Source organism: Heptranchias perlo, chromosome 5 (genome assembly GCF_035084215.1).
Source record: "Heptranchias perlo isolate sHepPer1 chromosome 5, sHepPer1.hap1, whole genome shotgun sequence".
NCBI lineage: Eukaryota > Metazoa > Chordata > Chondrichthyes > Hexanchiformes > Hexanchidae > Heptranchias > Heptranchias perlo.
The window spans coordinates 37,202,181-37,224,349 of NC_090329.1; the positions used below are offsets into that span (position 1 = coordinate 37,202,181).

The window sequence follows — 22,169 nt, forward strand, 5'->3', positions numbered from 1 at the left end:
CACTTTGGGCTGTCCTGAGGTTGTAAAAGGTGCTATATAAATGCAGGTTTGTTCTTTCTTCATTTTTAATCCTTTCCTGATAAAGTGGAGTTCAAAAAACATTCCCACTATGTAGAGCGCCAGTTGTACTCTAGCCTGTTGCTTAGAACATACCAGGTCTCTCCGCCACTTTCAGCAGTTATTGGCGTTATATGAATCTAAAATACTTGGTAAGCTTGTTGCCAAAATGAGGCTAGCAATGTATAAGTTTGCTACCATACAGCTGGCAGGAAACCCAAAGAGTCAGCAAATGGTCATTCTACTTGTTCCATGACTCTTTCTTGAAAAAGAGGTCTGTAAAAAAAAAAATAATAATTGTCAGGCAGCTACGCATATATTCACTAAACCAATAGACTTAACATGTGTGCAAGACATTTTGTTTCCCAGGTCTGTCTTCACAGCTGGTTTCTTTCTTTCCCCCATGGTGAACTCCCTCTTGTCCTAAGTACTCTTTGGTCAGTCTCCAGTTATTTGGAGGAAATAATCTGTCGAAGAAAGAAAAATAGTTTACCTTGTAGGGTCCTTGCTTTTATCCTCCTCTACACAGTGTGCTCGCAAGTGGCAATCTTGTATGGAGTCTAGACAATTAATGTATTTTTCAGAAATGCTTTGGGGTAGAATGAACTCACATTCCAGATGGTGTTTGTCCTTATATGCTGCCTGAGAGCAGGAAGGGTCATATGGTGACATCTTGGCATAATGACCAAAATGTCTTAAAAGGTTGTTTGTTCCCACTGAATGTCTGACTACTCCATCCAGTGTTGATGGGATGATGCTTGTTACAAGAGCAAAGATCACCCGACAATGCAGGTTATCTTTTTAATTTTAACTTGGTTCTTCATATGGAAGTACAGTAAATTAACTTTTATTTTTTATTTTCAAAGCGATTATTTACTTCGGTGGTCGACAGGAGGGAGAAAATTGGAATTGGGCCTGGGCATTGAGTACAAAGCTTGCTCGGCAAATTAGCTATCTGGAGCTGCTGCTTAAACTGATGTTTGTAAACCCACCAGAACTACCAGAACAGACTTCCAGAGCCTTGCCTGTCAGGTAAAGGTCAATTTTTAACACAATTTAATAATGCTTTCTATCCTTTCTCAGTCCTGAATTTGTCATAACTTTTTCAAAATACTTGCATACCTCTTTTGCTCATTTACTCTCCACATGCCATTATCCAATTGAGGGAAAATCACTGGACCAAGTAAATTTAAGTTTTAAGTATGTTCTTTAGAGCTGAAATTGTTAACTTCCTGACATTTCTAAGGTGATTTGGCAGTGTGATGCATATCTTCGCACTGAAGTATTTCAAACTCAAATGGGTTTGCAGTCCAAATCTGAACAAAAATTAGATAGACGTTCAGCTCAAAATAACCTTGCGGTTGCTCATGGCATCAATCTGTTTCAAGAGCACCAGTTGAGGGAGACTTTTTTTTATGTTTTCTCCCTACACCCTCCTATCTTAGGGACGTTGCAATTACTTTTCTCTACACTGTTGTGGGAGCACTTGGTTCCCATGTGCAGTCAAGAGGAAAACTAATGGACACCTGTTATGTTAGGTCTTCGCCACCACTATGCTACCCTGGGTTTCCTAAATGGTTGCAATTGAGCCTCTGCAGTCCAAGTGTTGGTGTTGAAATGAGGCAAGAGGGCAACTTATTCCTGCTTTTGCTTTTGGTCCTGCATCCGTCACCTACCACCTACCACCGCTGCACCCCCCCCCAAAGTTTTTTAGTGCAAGATTCTGCCTTGTGACGGCCCTATGCTGAAAGGGTGCCCAGACCGTGCTAATGAGGGTGTGTCAGCAGGCTATTCCCCTATGGGTTGGAGGGATACTACAGCCCTGCTCTTGGCCAATATTTGCACGCAGCTGCTTCCAGCGGGGATGACTGGATTGGGAACCCTGATCATTTTCTCATCCCTAATGGGGATTGATCCTGAGACCTCCATGGTGTGTATTATTCGGACACTTGTGACATTAATCCCACTGAGCTAACGGGAGTGCATGCAAGCTGCATTATGTTGTATAAGCAGGGTGAAAGTTTGTCTAGGAACTGGCAGTTCTTTGAACTTGCACTGAGGAAGCTCAAATTCCTTGTGGTGCTGAACTATCTGTCTCAAATCTTTCCAGGGCAGGAATACAGGTGTTATCTCAGACTTCTATCTACTGATGTTAGGAGTCTTGGGACTGTAGTTGCCCCAGCTGATGCTCAGCCATCAGCTGTGCTGCAGATGATAGATATGGGCTGAAAATGTTGTTGGAGGTTGTTAATGTGGTCTTGAATCCTCTACTTCTCAGTAGAGACCCCAATTTGAGATGAAGCCCCTAGTCCACGTGAAGCTTGAATTGGGTTGAGGAGACTTCTTCTTTGTGAAACGGCTTGATGTTGACTGAATTTGATATCCCATCTGCATAAACTGGTTTCAGCTTCAGTTTCAGAATGGGGTCACTGTTGCTTGACTGGGGTCACCCTAAAAGGTGAAATTGTATTCATTCTGGGTATTCCATTGTCTCATAATTTTCAGACCATGACTTAATTCTGGATTTACTTGACCGTAAACCTTCTTGTGTTTTCCCTTCCACTTGGCTTATTGTTTGTCATAGATTCAGTTTACAAGAGTTTAAGCCAATTCTCTTCTATGGTAGAAACTTCAGAGTCACAGTGATCACTGAAGAAGCACAATTTTGCAGATTCCCCATTGAAATACAGCAAAATCCCCATTGCTCTTGAAATGTGCAAAGGAGAGTGTAGTTCTAGATCAGTTTACAAGTAAGGGTAGCTATATATCAGATTCACTGGGTATATTTATCCACTAGCAAGTAGCTCAAACAATTATTTGGCATGATGTGGAGATGCCGGTGATGGACTGGGGTTGGCAAATGTAAAGAATCTTACAACACCAGGTTATAGTCCAACAATTTTATTTGAAAATCACAAGCTTTCGGAGGCTTTCTCCTTTTTCCTGAGGATTTCCACATTCACCTGACGAAGGAGAAAGCCTCCGAAAGCTTGTGATTTTCAAATAAAATTGTTGGACTATAACCTGGTGTTGTAAGATTCTTTACAATTATTTGGCAGGATAGGAAAGCCATTTCTGCTGGTGAATGGTAATGTAACATTTGTGGAATTACTTTGAAGGGGCACTGGTGGTGATTTAATGCTGTGGGGATGTTATGCTATCCAGTGAGTTACCAAATTTCCCATAGGCAATTTTGATATAACTTTTTGTGCTTCCTTGTGAGGAAAGAATCTCCTTTGGCGAACAGATTGAAGAAATTTTGCAATGTTCACAGCAAGAACGGAATCATTTTTTTGATGTGCATTTGTGTATTGGTGCATTTACTAAGTTCTGTTTATCTTCCCAAGAATGTGCTTATTTTGACCCATTTCCTCTTAAGGAAGATCTTTACATTAAATCATTGTTCAGTCATCCCTATTATTTGGTTTTTCTATGATATGCCATAGTCTAAGCTACATGTAGGATATTTGAATGAAGCAAAAAGATTTGTATACTACTGATAAGACCTTCCTTCATTCTTCAAATATAATTTATCCTCCATATGCATAAAAATGCATCGAAATACAAAGAAGTTATAATACAGAAACATGCCATTAACTTCTCCCATCTTCATTATCTCAATGTTTCTAATTAATTTTTGAACATTTGGAAATTATTTCATTTTGATGGATTTGTCTATCTTGCTGTCTGACCAAAGCTTTATACTCCGGCTACTTTTGCTGATGGATTCTCTATGGCCAGGCAGTATGTGAGTAAGGGCAGACCTCATGACTTCAAAAATATAATGCTCCTGAGAGGAACATTGTCCCAGTGATTTTCCTCCGCTGGTTGGGATTGTCTAGAGGTATGTGGGGGATTTTCAAGGATCACCTTCATAATTATCTTGAATTTCCAATTTATTTATTTGTGCAGTTTTTCACTCTCTTCTCATTTCCGATTTAAACTGAATCATTTATTTTTGGAATAATTCAAAAGCACATTAATATTTTGTGTGTTCAACGTGTGTAAGTCAGTGTTGCCCTCAGTGCTTTAATGAATTTATTCAATTTCATTTTTAAAATTTTTCTTTTTTTGTTTTAAAGATTCCTTTTCACAGACTACCACAGACTGTCCAGTGTTGGTGGAGAAACATCTATGGCTGAGATGATTGCAACTCTTTCTGATGCTTGTGAAAGAGAGTTTGGTTTTCTGGCAACAAGACTTTTCAGAGTCTTCAAGACTGAAGATACACAAGGTATGAATCTGTTATGTTTTCAAAGTGATGTAAGCTTTATGAAATAGCACAGAGATTATATTTGAACAATATTTACATGAGGATCATATTTTATAGTCAACCCATATTAAAAAGATAAAACATGATTTGGTTTACTGCACAAGAAAATAAGTTTTTAATAGCAGGAATTAAACTTCAAGGTCTAGAAATTGGTTGGTGCGTAAGCATCCAATATGGTGAGTGGTGTGCCCACGCACATTTTGCGCCGGAAATGCGCTGCCCGCCATATTAGTGAAGGCAGTAAAGGGGCAATGAGGTCCCTGCACCTGAAGCGGGCGTTAGGCTCCTCATTTGCATATGCAAAGAGCTTAACGCCTGTTTCAAAATTGGGCTGCCCTGAATGTTGCCAGTGCAGTTGGCCACCGGACTCCTAAGCTCATTGGGGAAGGGGAGAAGGGAACAAATCATTGGAACGTACGAATCAGGAGTAGGCCATTAAGCCCCTCGAGCCTGTTCCGCCATCCAATGAGATCGTGGCTGATCTGTGACCTAACTCCTTATACCCGCCTTAGCTCCATATCCCTCAATACCTTTGGTTAACAAAAACCTATCAATCTCAGATTTAAAATTAATAATTGAGCTAGCATCAACTGTCATTTCCGGAAGAGTGTTCCAAACTTCTACCACCCTTTGTGTATAGAAGTGTTTCCTAACTTCACCCCTGAAAGTCCTGGCTCTAATTATAGGGCTACGTCCCCTAGTCCTAGACTCCCTAACCAACGGAAATAGTTTCTCTCTATCTACCTTATCAGTTCCCTTTAATATCTTGAAAACTTCGATCAAATCACTCCTTAATCTTCTAAATTCCAGTGAATACAACCCTAGTTTATGTAATCTCTCCTCGTAATTTAACCCTTGGAGTCCAAGTATCATTCTAGTAAATCTACCCTGCACTCCTTCCAAGGCCAATATATCCTTCCTAAGGTGCAGCGCCCAGAACTGAACACAGTACTCCCAGGTATAGTCTAACCAGAGCTTTGTGTAGCTGTAGCATAACTTCTACCCACTTGTATTCTAGTCCTCTAGCTATAAAGGCCAGCATTCCATTAGCCTTTTTGATTATTTTCTGTACCTGTCCATGACATTTTAATGATCTATGTACATGGATCCCTAAGTCTCTTTGGACCTCCACTGTTTCAAGCTTTTCACCGTTTAGAAAGTACACTGATCTATCCTTTTTAGGTCCAAAGTGGATGACCTCATGCTTGCCTACACTGAACTCCATTTGCCACAGTTTTGCCCATTCAGTGAATCTATTAATATCTCTCTCTAATTTTATGCTTCGATCTATACTGCTTACAATGCTGCCTATCTTTGTCATTGGCAAACTTGGATATGTGGCTCTCTATCCCGTCATCTAAGTCGTTAATAAATTCAGGGAATAGCTGACGCCCCAATACATATGCCTGTGGGACACCACTAGTCACATCCTGCCAATTTGAAATACCTGCCCATTATCCTTACTCCCTGTCTCCTGCCGCTCAGCCAATTTCCTAACCAGGTCAATAATTTTCCCTCAATTCCACGAGCTTCAACTTTAGCTAACAGTCTTTTACGAGGGACTTTATCGAATGCCTTTTGGAAGTCCATATAAACAACATCCATAGATAAATCAGCCAGGATTTCCATTCCTAACTACTACTACATGACGTATATTGAAAAGTATGTATGTGTGGACATTGGTTAATAACAGAATTTGGCTCAACTGTGTTGTACCACGTTAAGAATGGCCACCTGGCTGAGGTACTGCTGGACTGCCAGCATATGCAAAACTGTACCCTATTAGGAGTCACTGCCTCCAGAGGAGAAGAATATATTTGGTTTTCCTTGCTCTCACCGCCAACATTTCAGCTTCTACTGACTTCTGCATTCAAGAAGTTGCCAGATGGCACTGCCAAGTGGTCCATTTAGTCCTAGGATAATTACTTTTTTGTTTACTTTCCTTCCAGTTCTTTTAAATGCATTAATTTCTACATACATTTTTAATGTTTAATAAGTTGGGCTAGCTAGTAGGCCCTAGGATATTGTAAAGCTCTTCACCAGTAACTCTATGGTTCATTTGCTTGATAGTAATTTATTTTCCATCACTGCAGCATTGTAACAATTATGGACATGAGCCTGGCTTTATTGTTTTGTATTACATAAGACACTGAAAGGATGGAATGAAAAATAACCTTTCTGCCCATCAGGCCTGTCCCTTCCAATGGACCATGGACAGCTGCGAGCATTTCCAAACTTTATGTGCAAAAAAGAAAAAGAAATAACTTTCATTCACGTAGCACTTTATTACACCCTCAGGAAGGTTTACAGCTAATGGGTTACTTTTGAAATGCAGTGACTTTTTTCACGCAAATGCAACAGCCAATTTGCACACAGTAAGTTCCCATGAACAGCATACAAACGAATGACCAAGTAATCTGTTTTTGCTGCTGTTGGTTGAGGGAGGAAAGTTGACCAGCACACCAGGAGAATTTCCTGTTCTTTTTGTAAAATTACCATGGGATCTTTGAGCAGACGTAGGCCTTTTGATCTAATGTCTCATCTGAAAAACTGCACCTCCAACAATGGTGGAGGTCAGCCTAGATTATGTGCTCACATCTGTCGTGGGGTTTGAAGCCACAACCTTTGAATCCGTCTGTTATCGATCCTGGTCAAAAGGATTCCTCTGGTCTATGACAACTTCTTTGCGGTCTAGAAGATTCTTGAGGGCGTCCTCAGGGTCTGGGGATAACATTACACTGAGTTGGCAACATGGAAGTTTGATAAATTGATGGAGTGCACTGCACTGATCAAACATCTTAATTAATCAGTTTGATGGAAGGAAATGGACTCTGCAATGCATTGGCTAGCTAAAGGTAGGGTGGCTGGTGTGGACAGTATTCATACAGAATTCCTGGAAGCTGTTCGAATTAAGAGGGGTAGAACAGTGCCAAACCTACTCATGGAGCTGTCTTGTGCACCGGTGATTAGGATTCTATTTGAGGCATACATACCCATGATGTTCCAGAGCGCAGTTGTGGCCTTTAGCCACAAGAAAAAGGTATCCTAGCCTGAAAATTACTGAGTAATCCAACTGATATCCATTGCTGTTGAGGTAGTTTTTCAGGTTGGCGTAACGTGCCTATCAGATGTTTTGGATGATGGAGCAACCAGAAAGAACAGGCACGAGAGATAAAATAAAAACTAGAAGGTGCAAGGCGATTAACCCAGCATCAAAGCTGTGGCAGGGGGTTGGGAACCTGAGCAGGGAGACAGAGGAAAGCGTATCAGGAAGGGACAGAAGGTATGGAGAAAAAGGTAAAGTGTTAAAAAAGGAAAAAGCAGGAACTAAGTGTCACAAAACATATTTGAAAGTTCTTTATCTGAATGCACGTAGCATTCGTAACAAAATGGACGAGTTAACGGCACAAATAACGACGTATGGGTATGATCTTGTGGCCATTACAGAAACATGGCTGCAGGGTGACAACGACTGGGAATTAAATATGCCAGGGTATTTAACAATCAGGAAGGACAGGCAGGAAGGAAGGGGAGGTGGGGTGGCTATGTTAATAAGGGAAGGAATCACTGTAATACAGAGAAAAGATATTGGGACAAAGGATCAGGATAATGAAACAGTTTGGGTAGAGATAAGGAATAATAAGGGGAAAAAAACACTCGTGGGCGTAGTATATAGGCCTCCTAATAGTTGGACATGATTTTAGATTTGAGGTTAGGACCAGATCAGCCATGATCTTATTGAATGGCGGAGCAGGCTCGAGGGGCCGATTGGCCTACTCCTGCTCCTATTTCTTATGTTCTTATGTTAAGATTTTGCACTCATGACATGTGTAGTACAGATTGTGACTTCTGAAATTGCAGAATATCGCACGGCTTGGAAGCCCCACTTACGCTGTTTTCATAGATTTCCATCAAAATTACAACCCCTAGTACCTCATGCAGCCCTCATGTTGAAGCTGGAAGCAATGGGAGTATAAAGCTACCCCCTCTTTCCTCTTCCACCCCCCCAACCCCCGACTCCTTTCCCCCCTCCCCCACCACTTTCCTCCCCACCCTTCGATTTGTGTTTCTCAGATCCGAATTGTATCACCTTCACACTTCCCTAAATTGAACTTCATTTGCCATTATTTAGTCCACTAACTTAGTCTGTCCGTAATCCTTTGTAACTTCCTGTTTCCATCGACACAGCTTACTGTGACTTCTAACTTAGTGTCATCTGCAAACTTGGATAACCAACTCTCTCTTCCTTCATCCAAGTCATTAATATGTATGGTGAAAAGCTGAGGCCCCAATACAGATCCCTGGGGAACATCACCTGGCACATTCCGCCAGTCAGAGAACGTTCCCTTTATCACTACTCTATCTTCTACCTCCCAACCAATTACCGACCCATGTCATAAGATTACCTCCAATTCTGCACACTCTCATTTTTGCTAATAATCTCTTGTATGGAATGTTATCAAATGCCTTTTGGAAGTCCATATAGACAACAAACGTAAGAGACTACCATATCCACCATGCCAACAGCAGCAGAATTGTATTCAGTCACAATCTGTAACCTTATGGCCTGGCATATCCCTCACTCTTCCATCACCATTAAGTCAGATGACCAACCCTGGTTTAGTGAGGAGTGTGGAAGAGCATGCCTGAAAATGAGGTGTCAACCTGGCGAAGCTACAACACATGCATGCTATGGATTTTCAGGAGGTTTTTGCTAATGTGCCGCAAAGTTGCCTTGTTGCAAAAATTAAGACACACGGTATCAAAGTGACTGTAGCTGCATGGTTAGAGAAATGGCTACGGGACACAAAGTAGGGATAAATGAATGTTTTTTGCATTGCTGGAAGATGGCTAGTGATGTTCTGCAAGAACCTGTGTTGGGATCTCTCTTGTTTTCATTTATATAACTGATTTAGACATGTGCAAAAGAGGAATGATGGTGGAGCCTAGTACATGTGCAAAAGAGAAGGGTGAAGCATTAACAACCATCAATTCACTCCACATGATATCCAGAAACAATTGGACACACCAAAGGCTACAGGTTCCGCCAACATCCTGGCTGTAGTGCTGAAGACCTGTGCTCCAGAACTAGCCGTGCTCCAACCAAGCTTTTACTATGTAGCTAAAACACCGGTATCTACCTGACCATGTCGAAAATTACATTGGTAGATGTCCTGTCCACAAAAACAGGACAAATCTAATCTATCCAATTACTGCCCTATCAGCCTTCAACAACAAATCTACCTTTTTGGGGTATGTGCTGATTTTGTATCATAGCAAATACTTCTTCAAATACTTCCCACTATTTGTAGCTTTACCCATTCAGTTCAGCCAGTTTACTGTGGTTAATTCATTTCTCATCCCTTCAAAATTTGCCTTACTTAAACTTAAAACTTTGGTTTGGTTTATGATGATGATTTTCTGGCTTCTGTTAATGTGCATGGATGTGCAACCTTTACATCTATTAAGCTTCACAAAATGGAACGTAGGAACAGGAGATTATTCAGCCTGTTCTGCCATTCATATAGATAATGGCTGACCTGTACCTCAACTTCATTTACCTGCCTTTGATCCATATCCCTTGTTACACTTACCTAATAAAAATCTGTCAATCTCAGTCTTGAGCATTTCAATTGACCCACCATCCACAGCCTTTTGGGGAAAGAATTCCAGATTTCCACTACCTTTTGTGTAAAAAAAAAAGTGCTTCCACTCATGAAATTAATGAAGTATTGAAGATAAATTATGATGAAATAAATGGGATACCCACCAATGTATTATTTGTTTGTGTGTATTCTGTACAATATGAACACTAATATTTTCAAAAACTAAAGTGTGTGAAAAACAATGATGTTGGTTTGTATCTTTTAAAGGTAAAAAAGGAGTGAAGAAATGGAAAAAGACCTGCTGTATCCCATCATTTGTCATCTTTGTTTTTATTTTGGGCTGTTTCGTTGCTGGCGTCTTGCTGCTGGCAATCTTCAAGGCAGATAAGGAACACCTGACAGTAAATGCCATTCTGATATCTATTGCTTGCATCATCGGTCTGGCACTGGTCCTTAACTGCCACACATGGTGGCAGGTGCTAGATTCTGTCCTTCACTCTCAGAGAAAGCGAGTTTTACTAGCAGCTTTCAAACTTCACAAGCTAAAGCCTGAAGGTTTTATGAAAGTAAGTATTTTGTAAGCATAATGTGAAAGAAAAATTGACCTTGGAAGTTAGTAAACTTTTTCTTTAACATTTAGGATGTTGGTGAAATGTGTGAATGCATAATGTACATTTTATAATTGTTTCATTTATCATTGCCTTCTTGCTGATAGCTATTTTCTCTCTGTGTGAGCTATTAATTTGCAGATGGTGATGATTCAATAGCAAATGTCTTCATTTTTTTTATTATGCATTCTTGGGTGTCGCTGGAAAGGCCGACATTTATTATTGCCCTGTTTTGATGCACCTCAGTGGGTTGCTAGCTTACTTCAGAAGGCAGTTAAGAGTCAACTGCGTTCGTGTGGGACAGGAGTCACATATAGGCCAGACTGAGTAAGGGTGTTAGTGAACCAGTTGGATATTCATGATAATCCGATAGCTTCATGGTCACTTTTACTGGTATCAACTTTTTATTTACAGATTTTTTTAAAAAACTGAATTCAAGTTCTCAAGCTGCCATGGATCATTAGTCCAGGCCTGCCTCAGGATTACTAGTCCAGTAACACAACCACTATACTGCTGTACCCATATCCTTAAAAGCTGCCACTTAGTTGATGCCGCTAGGGTCGTGTGCATTCCCGAGACTGCTTCCTGCCTTCATCCCTTTGAAAAAGCTCAAGTATAAATAATATTGTAGCTGTTGGCCTGTCCTTTTTTAAAAAAAAAGTTGTTTTTTTTCATCTTAAGACTTGTCTCAACAGTCTTGTAATCCAATCCTGTAAATCTGCATTTTAAAATATTTTGACTTGATTGTTGAAAGTTTGCTATGTATTGTGTTTTGCATGATATGCAAGTTACAAGGTGGGGTGGGCATTCGCTGTAGTAAACTTTGACTTCAGTGCTCTGAGCTAAGTAAGGAAAATTAACCAGTCTCCACTCCTGGTTGTTATCCAGTGACCCCTGCTGGAAAATGTTTGTGAATGGATGTTAGATGATAACGGGATCAGGGTTAGTTGTCATACCCTCCTTGACAAATGACACTCGCTGTATAAGCTCACACATGAAAATTGCTCACTTGAGAGATGTACTGGAAGGCTGCCAGGGCAGGCCTGTAAAACCTTAGCTCAGCTTGAGTTTGTGACTTGGAGAGAGGAAAGGGGTAGAAAAAGAATACATTTCTGGCTACAGCAGTCTTTTGCAGTCAAAGCATGGATAAACTTTGAGTTGATCTATAATTTTCATTTAATTTGATTTGATTCAGTTCTTCTCCTCAACTCAAAGAACTAGATATAGAAAGGACTTCTTTGGTGCTAACAGTTCACTTATAAAGGTAGAAGTTTTTTGGGGGGAAGAAACATTATCTGTTTGCTTTAAAAGGTTCTCAAGAATGAAGTGGAGCTCATGGCCCGGATGGCCAAGTCTATTGATGGCTTTACTCAGAATCAAACACGACTTGTGGTTGTTATTGATGGATTGGATGCATGTGAGCAAGACAAAGTCCTGCAGATGCTAGATACAGTGAGTAATTTTTCAATCACCAATATCCATTCATTAACAAAATACTTCCTAATGAAACTATATGGCAGCCTTTGCTACAAACTAAATTTAATGGTCCTTTATTAATTAGGAGTTTTTTTGAAAATAAAATTCATATTCATTTTTGCTATTGTCCATTTCTATTATAATTGTGTTAAATGATGCCTGCAGTGTGAGTGCTGCAATATCATCAGTGGAGCTACAGTGTTTAACCTAAAAGATATTACATTATATATTGGTTGTGAGATCGATGCCAAAATGGTTACCATGCTCTGCGCTCATTTCTAACAGCTCTGGGCAAAATCACATGTGGTGTGATATTGAGAAATTAGATCAGGAAGATTCCAAGTCCGTGGTCCATGATGAGCTACCTGATTTTATTGTCTGTGGGCTAGGGAAGTTAAAAATCTGCCAAGAATTTTATCCAGCAACTCCTGCTGGAGGAGCATATGTTGATATCAGGTGAAAGTGGGATTGAGTTCGGCTCTGATGTCCTCTTTAAATAGTCCAAAGATGCTCAATGTTCAGACTCATGTATAAAGAATGGGCACTTGAACAAACAACAGGAAGAATTATATCCCGACATGAAAGTCGACGAGGATGAGTATGGGGAGAAAATTGGAGGAGGAACTAACAAGCTCAGATTAAAGGTCTTATCTATCACTAGATTTTAAAGATGTGGAGATGCCGGTGATGGACTGGGGTTGACAATTGTAAACAATTTTACAACACCAAGTTATAGTCCAGCAATTTTATTTTAAATTCACAAGCTTTCGGAGACTTCCTCCTTCCTCAGGTAAATGTTTCAGGACCTCCTTGAAGCCTACGCATTTATACATATAGAACAATACATGGTGTTTACAGACTGCCCCTGCAACTGCCCGTTGCCAAGGCAATCACCGTGTTCAGACAGAGAGGTGTCACCTGCAGAACCCCCGAATACACATTCAACAAAAAAACAAACAGGGAAAAAAAAAAGAGAGAAAAAAAACAGAGAGAGGCAGAAACATCCGGAAGGCAGAGAGAGCCAGCAAATGACCCATTATATTAAAAACAGATAACATTTGTTCGCTGGTGGGGTAACGTGTAGCGTGACATGAACCCAAGATCCCGGTTGAGGCCGTCCTCATGGGTGCGGAACTTGGCTATCAATTTCTGCTCGACGATTTTGCGTTGTCGTGTGTCTCGAAGGCCGCCTTGGAGTACGCTTACCCGAAGGTCGGTGGATGAATGTCCATGACTGCTGAAGTGTTCCCCGACTGGGAGGGAACCCTCCTGTTTGGCGATTGTTGCGCGGTGTCCGTTCATCCGTTGTCGCAGCGTCTGCATGGTCTCGCCAATGTACCATGCTCTGGGGCATCCTTTCCTGCAACGTATGAGGTAGACAACGTTGGCCGAGTCACAGGAGTATGAACCATGCACCTGGTGGGTGGTGTCCTCTCGTGTGATGGTGGTATCTGTGTCGATGATCTGGCATGTCTTGCAGAGGTTACCGTGGCAGGGTTGTGTGGCGTCGTGGACGCTGTTCTCTTGAAAGCTAGGTAATTTGCTGCGAACGATGGTCTGTTTGAGGTTGGGTGGCTGTTTAAAGGCGAGTAGTGGAGGTGTGGGGATGGCCATAGCGAGGTGTTTGTCCTCATTGATGACATGTTGAAGGCTGCGGAGAACATGGCGTAGTTTCTCCGCTCCGGGGAAGTACTGGACGACAAAGGGTACTCTGTTGGTTGCGTCCCGTGTTAGTCTCCTGAGGAGGTCTATGCGATTTTTTGCTGTGGCCCGTCGGAACTGTCGATCGATGAGTCGAGCGTCATATCCCGTTCTTACTAGGGCGTCTTTCAGCATCTGTAGGTGTCCATCGCGTTCCTCCTCGTCTGAGCAGACCCTGTGTATTCGCAGGGCCTGTCCATAGGGGATGGCCTCTTTGACGTGGTTAGGGTGGAAGCTGGAAAAGTGGAGCATCGTGAGGTTGTCCGTGGGCTTGCGGTAGAGTGAGGTGCTGAGGTGCCCGTCTTTGATGGAGATTCGTGTGTCCAAGAAAGAAACTGATTCTGAGGAGTAGTCCATGGTGAGCTTGATGGTGGGATGGAACTTGTTGATGTTATCGTGTAGTCTCTTTAGTGATTCCTTGCCGTGGGTCCATAGAAAGAAAATGTCGTCGATGTATCTGGTGTATAGAGGTCTTGTGCAGTGAAGAAGTCCTGCTCGAACTTGTGCATGAAAATGTTGGCGTATTGGGGTGCGAATTTGGTCCCCATGGCTGTTCCGTGTGTTTGGGTAAAGAACTGGTTATCGAAGGTGAAGACATTGTGATCCAGGATGAAGCGGATGAGTTGTAGGATGGCTTCCGGAGATTGGCTGTTGTTGGTGTTGAGTATTGATGCTGTCGCAGCGATGCCGTCATCGTGGGGGATACTGGTGTATAGTGCCGAGACGTCCATCGTGGTGAGAAGTGTTCCTGGTTCAACTGGTCCGTGGGTACTGAGTTTTTGTAGGAAGTCTGTAGTGTCGCGACAGAAGCTGGGGGTTCCCTGTACGATGGGTTTCAGGATGCCCTCGATGTATCCAGAGAGGTTCTCACACAGGGTTCCGTTGCCTGATACGATGGGACGTCCGGGTGTGTTGGCTTTGTGTATCTTTGGGAGGCAGTAGAAGTCTCCCACGCGGGGATTACGTGGGATGAGATTGCGTCGGATGCTTTGAAGGTCTGGATCGAAGGTCTTGATCAGTTTGTTGAGCTGGTGGGTGTGTTCTTTGGTCGGATCTGCGGGTAACCGTCTGTAGTGTTCCTGGTTGTCCAGTTGTCGGTATGCTTCTTTGCAATCGTCTGTTCTGTTCTGTATGACTATGGCTCCTCCTTTGTCCGCTGATTTTAAAGATTCTTTGTCTTAATGCACAATTGGGGAAAAAAACTGCCACAGCTGAACTTGAAATATTCTACAGCTTGGATATGGACTGAGAGCTTTTTAAACGTTCAATCCTGTTGCAACATTGTGAATATACTAGCAGAGCTTGTGCTGTTCTGAAGTTTTATTGCTAAGTCTCCCTGTAACTTTTGATGCTTGTACTTTCCCAACCTGATTACGAACCTTCCAAGCAAATATCCTCTCTTTTAGTTAGGATGTATATTCTCCTATTAAGCTCCTGCACATAAATATTTTTTTTGTTATGATGCCTCTTTCAGTCTTTTGCTTTAAATGTGGTGTGTTCAGAAATCAATGAGTACACTGACCTTTTCTCTGGGATCTGAATTGGAATCCAATCTAGGCTGATGGACATGAAAGTCTCATCTCATTTTGCTGATTGTTAATGACCACGTGAAATTCGATGTGGTAGTCTTAATCTTGTTCTATTAACGATTGCAAAGTCACATCTTAAAACTGCCTGTTATTTGGCACTAATTTGTATAAAATTGACTTGTGCAGAAAGGCAAAATATAACTGGTGTTAGAAATGGAAATGTAATACTAGTTCAATAGGAAGTGCTCTTCTGGGGATGAGGTTAAGGAGTTTCAATAGAATGGAGGAAGCATTCAATAGAATAGCATTGTGAAGAGTGAAACAGTGTTCTGTTTCCCAGTGTTAATAGCCTTCACCTTTATCACAAAAAAATCATCAAAGTTGCTTAAAGGAGTTTGTAGAACACAAAAGAATCTCTTAACTAACAAAGAAAACTACATCTACAAAATGTTCCAACTTCCAACAAGTTTGAATTTTGCTTCTTTCCTGGTGCTTGCTTTGTTCAGCCTAGCCTTCCCTCCTAACTTTTTCCAGGCTTCTGTACAGGTGTGACAAATGAAATTTGTACTTTGAAAATAGCAGGTGGTCATTTATAGCCTTAAGTTTCCTAAGAAATTGTCTATTTTCTTAATGTGACATTCTGACCATCTAATATTCTAAGGTTGGTCTGGCCTTCATGAAACTAGTTGTGTGGTTGAATAGAGCAGCTGACTCTTGTGGTGGAGAGAGATTATACTTGTGTGCTTTCAAAGAAAAATAATCACTGCTGACATAGAGTACCCATGTGGAAAGCCTTCTGCCCAATTTTGTAGTAAAAGAACTGAGTGCTTTGTCCCCCTTGAAGCATGCACATTCTCAGTGCCCAGGGAAGTGTGGACTCTACACTAGCCGTTCCAACTCATTATTAAAATGTTCAATTTGTTTCCTGGAGCCCCACAGTGAGTACTTTGGCTCTGCGCCCTGGTCAGCAATGCCACAGGAAATCCTCCAGTGAACTTTATAAGATGTGCTATTTTAATCTTCTTTTAATTGGTGTATTAAGCCAAATAACGCTGAATGCACAGAGAGGATCAGTTTGAATAACCAGCTAATTTTATTTGGAATGAAGACTTATAAAGTTTATCTCAACTATGTTAAGGTTATGAGCAAACTTTGGAATTCAAGATGCAGCTTAGCTTATGGAACCAAGGATCTACTCCTATTCCCCATTCTGCATAATTTACTTTTGCACATTTGATAACATTTCTTATGGCTTGTACCATAGCAGAAATCTTTTAAAGAGCATTTTCGCACTGGAGGGGCTATGACCAGAAGGGCACTTTTCTACCCCTGCATCTAGCCAATCTGGAAAACAGTCTAGGGAGACCACTGGGAGTATGACTGGTTTTACAATCCCACAGGTCACAGCTTAGTGCTTACTAGGCTTGCCCACTGAGGAGGGCACCCATGAGAAAACGCAGCCCTCCCCACAACAAACGTGCAAATGAAAAACGTGGGACATGTCAATCATAAGTGAATGATATCAGCCCTCTGCTTGGAAATGTGGAAATATCAAGCAGTCCTGGCTCATTCTTGAAGACTCACTCAACTCAAACTGCTCCTCTCCGAGCATAGCACCTCATCCAATTACTCTGAAGGGCAGTGATCCCAACCGACTTGACCACAAATATACAGGGTCTCCTCCCTGATGTTGAGGCATAACTAAACCCCAGAAACCAAGACCAAACAAGCCGCTTTAAACCCCCCACGTTGTTTCCAGTGCACTTACAGTAATGTCAAGAAACCTGGATGTGTCGATGCATTCCCCTCTCAAGCACCATACGATCAAAATGTACAGAGTCGTCATAAAGTATATGTATTAATGTACAGCTAAATAACTTCATTTTAGAAAAAAATAACAACTTCACCTTTGCATGATGCAGATGTTCGAATGGTTTTTAATCCATGCTGCTTGCATAGATGGAACTTTTATTACATAGCTGAGAAGTTATAAAGTATATAGTGTAGTTTCACCTACACAAAAGGGCATGGATAAGAGATACCACAGTCATACACTGGATACTTTAATTCATCCTTTTGTTTTCTTTCTGAAATTGTTTATATATCAAAAAATTGGAATTTTTACCAAATCGCTGTAACTTACTAGTTGAATTAAATGCATTTTTTGCTGCAAAATTTAGTGATCTTTGCCTTTAATTTTGTTTTTAAGATCAGCGATTACCAGTGGGCTTGTTTACATAGGTTTTTAATTCACTTGTCCTCCTAACTGGACATCATAGCATAGGCAACTTGCAGTAATACTTGCAGCTTCTTTTCTCTCTTTCCCCCCCCTAATGAATTCTTGTTGAGTGGGTTTTAAGTCTTAACTGGAAAAGGACACGTTGAGGGATTGTTTTTTGTTGTTAATGTCTCCCTTGGCCAACCATCATCCTCTGGTTGATGGGGTAGGTAAGCAACTTGATTGCAGTGATGTTAACTTGGATAAACAAATCTGCAAGAAGTGTGTCCAACTGAAACTACTTGCGTTCAAGATCTCAAAACTCTCGCAACTTGGAGACAATCTTAACACATCAGAGAAGGAGTGATATCTCTGGAGCAAGAGTTTCAGAGGATGGTTACCCCACTGAGAGATAGAGAGGGAGCTGGCAGTGGTGGAGGAAGGAGGAGTGACTGTCCACTGGTCAGGGAAAGTGAGGAGGGACAGGCTAGAGCAGGAACAACCAGAGCACATTTCCATTTCCAACAAGTTTGAAGCATTAGCTACCTTTTGGGATCAGTGAGGGCACCAGTCATTGTGGTCCAGGAATGGAAAGGTCTGAAGTCCTGCAAAAGTAGTTTAGGAGATTAGGAGTTGGACTTTAGAGGTGGTAATCTCTGGATTACTCCTCCAGCTATGTGCTAGAATCGGTAAGGATAAGTTATTAGGGAGCATGACACATTGCTAAAGAGGTGGTGTCGGGAAGAGAGTTTCTGTCTCATGGGTATTGGTACCAGTTCTGGGTAAGATGAGAGCTATTCGCTAAGGATGCCGAACAGCAAGTCCTTCCTTCCTGTTTTGAACTGGCGGAACGAATAAATGGGGAAGTGAAGAGCCATTTTAACAGGAAAGGAAAGCAGTCAGAAAGAGCAAGTAGACTAGGTAGAAATAAATTAGGTAAACATCGAAAGAAAAATAATTTAGCAAAGATAGTAGGCAGAAAGAATGAAGGGAGGAGAGGAGTAAAATGAAATCGACTATTTGATAAGCAGGAAAAGAGTGAGATAAAGGAATGTTAGCTTGGACAAAAAAGGGCGAGTAGACTAGGTAGAAATAAATTAGGTAAACATCGAAAGAAAAATAATTTAGCAAAGATAGTAGGCAGAAAGAATGAAGGGAGGAGAGGAGTAAAATGAAATCGACTATTTGATAAGCAGGAAAAGAATGTTAGCTTGGACAAAAAAGGGGGAAAAGGTTAGGGTTAAATACTAATAGAAAAAATAGTGCATGTACTGCTTTGCTTGGTGTGGGAAATAAACTGGGAGAATCAGAAACAATTGTCTCAAAAAAAATGTAGATTTAATAGCACTAACAGAAACTTGGCTGCAAACTGGCCAGGAAGAGAAAATAAGCATATCAGGTTATAATATTTTTAGGAGAGACAGAATAAGTAAAACGAGAGGCGTGGTACTATTGATGAAACATGGGAATTGCTAGATGAGAAAAGACCAAGGTCCATCTAGCTCACCTTTAACCATCCTGGTAGTTGCATGAGACAATGATAATGGAGTTGCTGACTAATAGCAATGAGTAGTTGCTGGGAAACCCCAGTAGTGGAGAGCTTTGGGAGCCATAGGTCTAGTGTCACCTGTTCCTCCCAAGCATGCTACACTTACCACACGTCATGTTTCAAATTATTCAAATACTGATCACTACTTCCTACACAGGAAATACATGCTGTAGAAGGAACTCATGCACAAAAGAGGTTCAAACAGAGTCAACATGGTTAGGGATCAAAGATTTTTATAAAAAAGAATTGATACATTAATGGGGTTGTATTACAGGGGTTGTATTGTGGAAGGGAAATGAAAGAGGAAATCTGTACACAGTGCAGGGAGATGAGTAAGAATAACAAAAATTATTGTTCTAGGAGATCTTAATTACCCACTCATTAATTGGGATAGGAAGGGAGTAAACGGAGAAAAAGGAATGGAATTCCTAAAATGTGTGTAGGATTCCTTTCTCAAAAAATATGTTTGTATATCTACAAGGAGAGGCATTGCTTGATATAGTTACAAATAATGAAATAGATGTATTAAATGCGAGTTAGCACTTCTGGAGTAGTTATAATATGATGAGATTTAAGTTACTAACTTATTCCCTTTACATTTGTATAAAAACAAGGGGATCAGATTGGTTTGGGGCAGATTTTAGAAAGGTGAGTGAGCTAGTTGAGGTGAAGTTGGCATATGGATATGTTTAAAGTTGTAGAATAAATGTATACTATTTTCTTTTAGAAACGAGACAACTTCAAGTTTCAGATTGTCTAAAATTGAAGAAGAGGCCTTAAGGCACCCATAGGTATGATTAAAAATGAGAGAATACAAGAAAGTAAGGAAGGAGGTTGAGAGAGGGATAAGGGAAAACAAAGGTGATGTATGAGGAGTGAATCTGAAAAAAAACTAAGAACAACAATAAAGTATTGAACAAATATATCCATAAAAAGAGAATGTCAAAAGTTAGGTGGGCCCCCTGAAAGGAGAGAACAATAAATTTGTAGAGGATAAACCAAAATTGATGGGGATATTTGACAAATATTTCACTTCATTGTTTACAAAACAGAATATTGGGAGGAAGTAAATTCTGCATTGGTTAAAAGCAAGACGATAGATATTGTAATAAATAAAAAGAAAGTATTCGAGAAGCTAGTTAAGCTAAAGGAGGACTAAGTGCTGAAACCTGATGGGATACAACCAAGGGCCCTGAGAAGATGGAAGAGCAAATAACAGAAGTCCTAGAAATTCTATTTGAGTTCTATTAAGAGTGGATAAATACTGAAGAGTGGCTGATGTAATACTCATTTTCAGAAAGAGATATAGAGCTAACCTGGGAAATCACAGGCTAGTTGGTTTATCATCGATGGTAGGAAAAATTTTGGAACCTTTAAGATGAAATTACTAAATATCTAAATGAAGAGAAAATAAGAAGCAGCCAACACTGATTTCAGAATGGAAGATTGTACTTGACAACCCTGTTAGAATTCTTTTGAGGATGTGACTGGTATGGTGGAATGGGGGAAATGAAGTGGATGTAGTGTACATGGACTTTTAGAAAGCCTTTGACAAGGTGCCATACAGGAGACCATTGGAGAAGATTGAGGGGTATACAATTTGAGGGAAGATATCAAATTGGATTTAAAAACTGGTTCGGAGGAAACAGAGTACGAGTTGAGGGAGATTTCTCAGAGTGGTTGGAAGTGGGTAACGGTGTCCTACAGTATTCCATTCTAGGATTGCTCAATGATTTGGATACATTGATGTACACAATGAACAGAAGCAGTCCAGAGGAAGTATTGTCCAAATTTGTAGACAATATGAAAATAGAAGGCATAATAAATAATTCTGAGGATCAAAGGATGTTGCAAGGGGATATTGATAAGATGGTGGAATGGGCAAAAAAGTGGTAATTGGAATTCAGTGTCAGCAAATGTGAGGAGGTACATTTTGGTTAAAAACATGTACAGTGAAACCTGTACAAACGGACACCTGCAAAAAACGGACACTTACTGACAGTCCCAAATAACTTACATTGTAATAGATACAAGCTGCACCTTGAAACCACGGGCACTTGCAAATTACAAACCAAGGACAGCCTTCAATGCACCATCCGTTTACTTTCTTGGACTCTAGAGGAATCAAGAGATATGGGGATCGGGCAGGAAAGCGGAGTTGAGATCGAAGATCTGCCATGATCTTATTGAATGGCGGAGCAGGCTCGAGGGACCGTATGGCCTACTCCTGCTAGTTCTTATGTTCTTATATTCTTATGTTAAAACACAGGACACGTAGGTAAGTGCAAGGTGGCAGCAGGTGAAAGAAATGGCTTTTGTGGAATGGAGATCTCTTTACCAGCATCCATAGCGGCAGAGAAACCGATCTATCTCTGGGATTGAATGCTTTCATGGCTCTAACCCAGGGATAGAACAGTTTCTCTGTTGCTATGGATGCTGGGTAAAGAACTCCCCATTCCATAAAAGACTGGATCTGCACCTCACTCCAGTCATTTCCAGCCTTTCCTATGGAGTTCGTTGCTCGCATGCCGTCGCCCGCAGAGAGCCGGGGCTGGGGGGGAGGTCGAGATTCGGGGGCCCTGAAATCATGGGGCGAGGTCCCTGAAATCGCAGGTGGGGAAGAAGGGGCCGCTCAAGAGTTGTGGTGATAGGGAGACTTGGGGGAAGAGAGAGAATAGAGGCTCATGGGGAGAGATGGGGACTGGGGAATGGCGGGGGATGGGGACTGGGGAATGGCGGGGGATGGGGACTGGGGAATGGCGGGGGATGGGGACTGGGGAATGGCGGGGGATGGGGACTGGGTGCTCGGCAGGGGAAGAATAATTTCCCCTTTTCACCTGCTCACGGTTGGCCTCCTGGTTCTTGGATTTTCTTACACAACAGCTGTTAGTGCAAAACCACAAATAAAGATTCTCAACTACAGGGGACCCAACCTTTATAAGATAATTCCAATAACATTTGTAGAGATCACGTGATCAAACCTCCAGGAATGCCTCCAACCAGATTTGGCAACCTTACTCAACCAGTAGGTCAGGAACTGATGAGCTGCTAACAGCCTCCAACCATCCCCCCAGCACTTCAAACATTAGCAGCTGCAGCACATGGAGGGAGGGGGGTCCTGGAAAGGGGTCTGCAGGACATTAATCATTCCA

The 22,169-nt window shown here is 41.3% G+C and overlaps 1 protein-coding gene across 4 annotated transcripts in view; it reads left to right on the plus strand.

Annotated features, from left to right (window-relative positions):
* The window catches only part of kidins220b (kinase D-interacting substrate 220b), a 210,661-nt gene that overhangs the window by 124,227 nt on the left and 64,265 nt on the right, over positions 1-22,169 (plus strand). For all 4 annotated transcript variants that reach the window (XM_067984236.1, XM_067984238.1, XM_067984239.1 and 1 more), the window contains exons 15-18: positions 924-1,089; positions 4,140-4,291; positions 10,204-10,502; positions 11,856-11,996. In XM_067984236.1, coding sequence (XP_067840337.1) covers positions 924-1,089; positions 4,140-4,291; positions 10,204-10,502; positions 11,856-11,996 — 758 coding nt within the window. The remainder of the gene's footprint in view (positions 1-923; positions 1,090-4,139; positions 4,292-10,203; positions 10,503-11,855; positions 11,997-22,169) is intronic.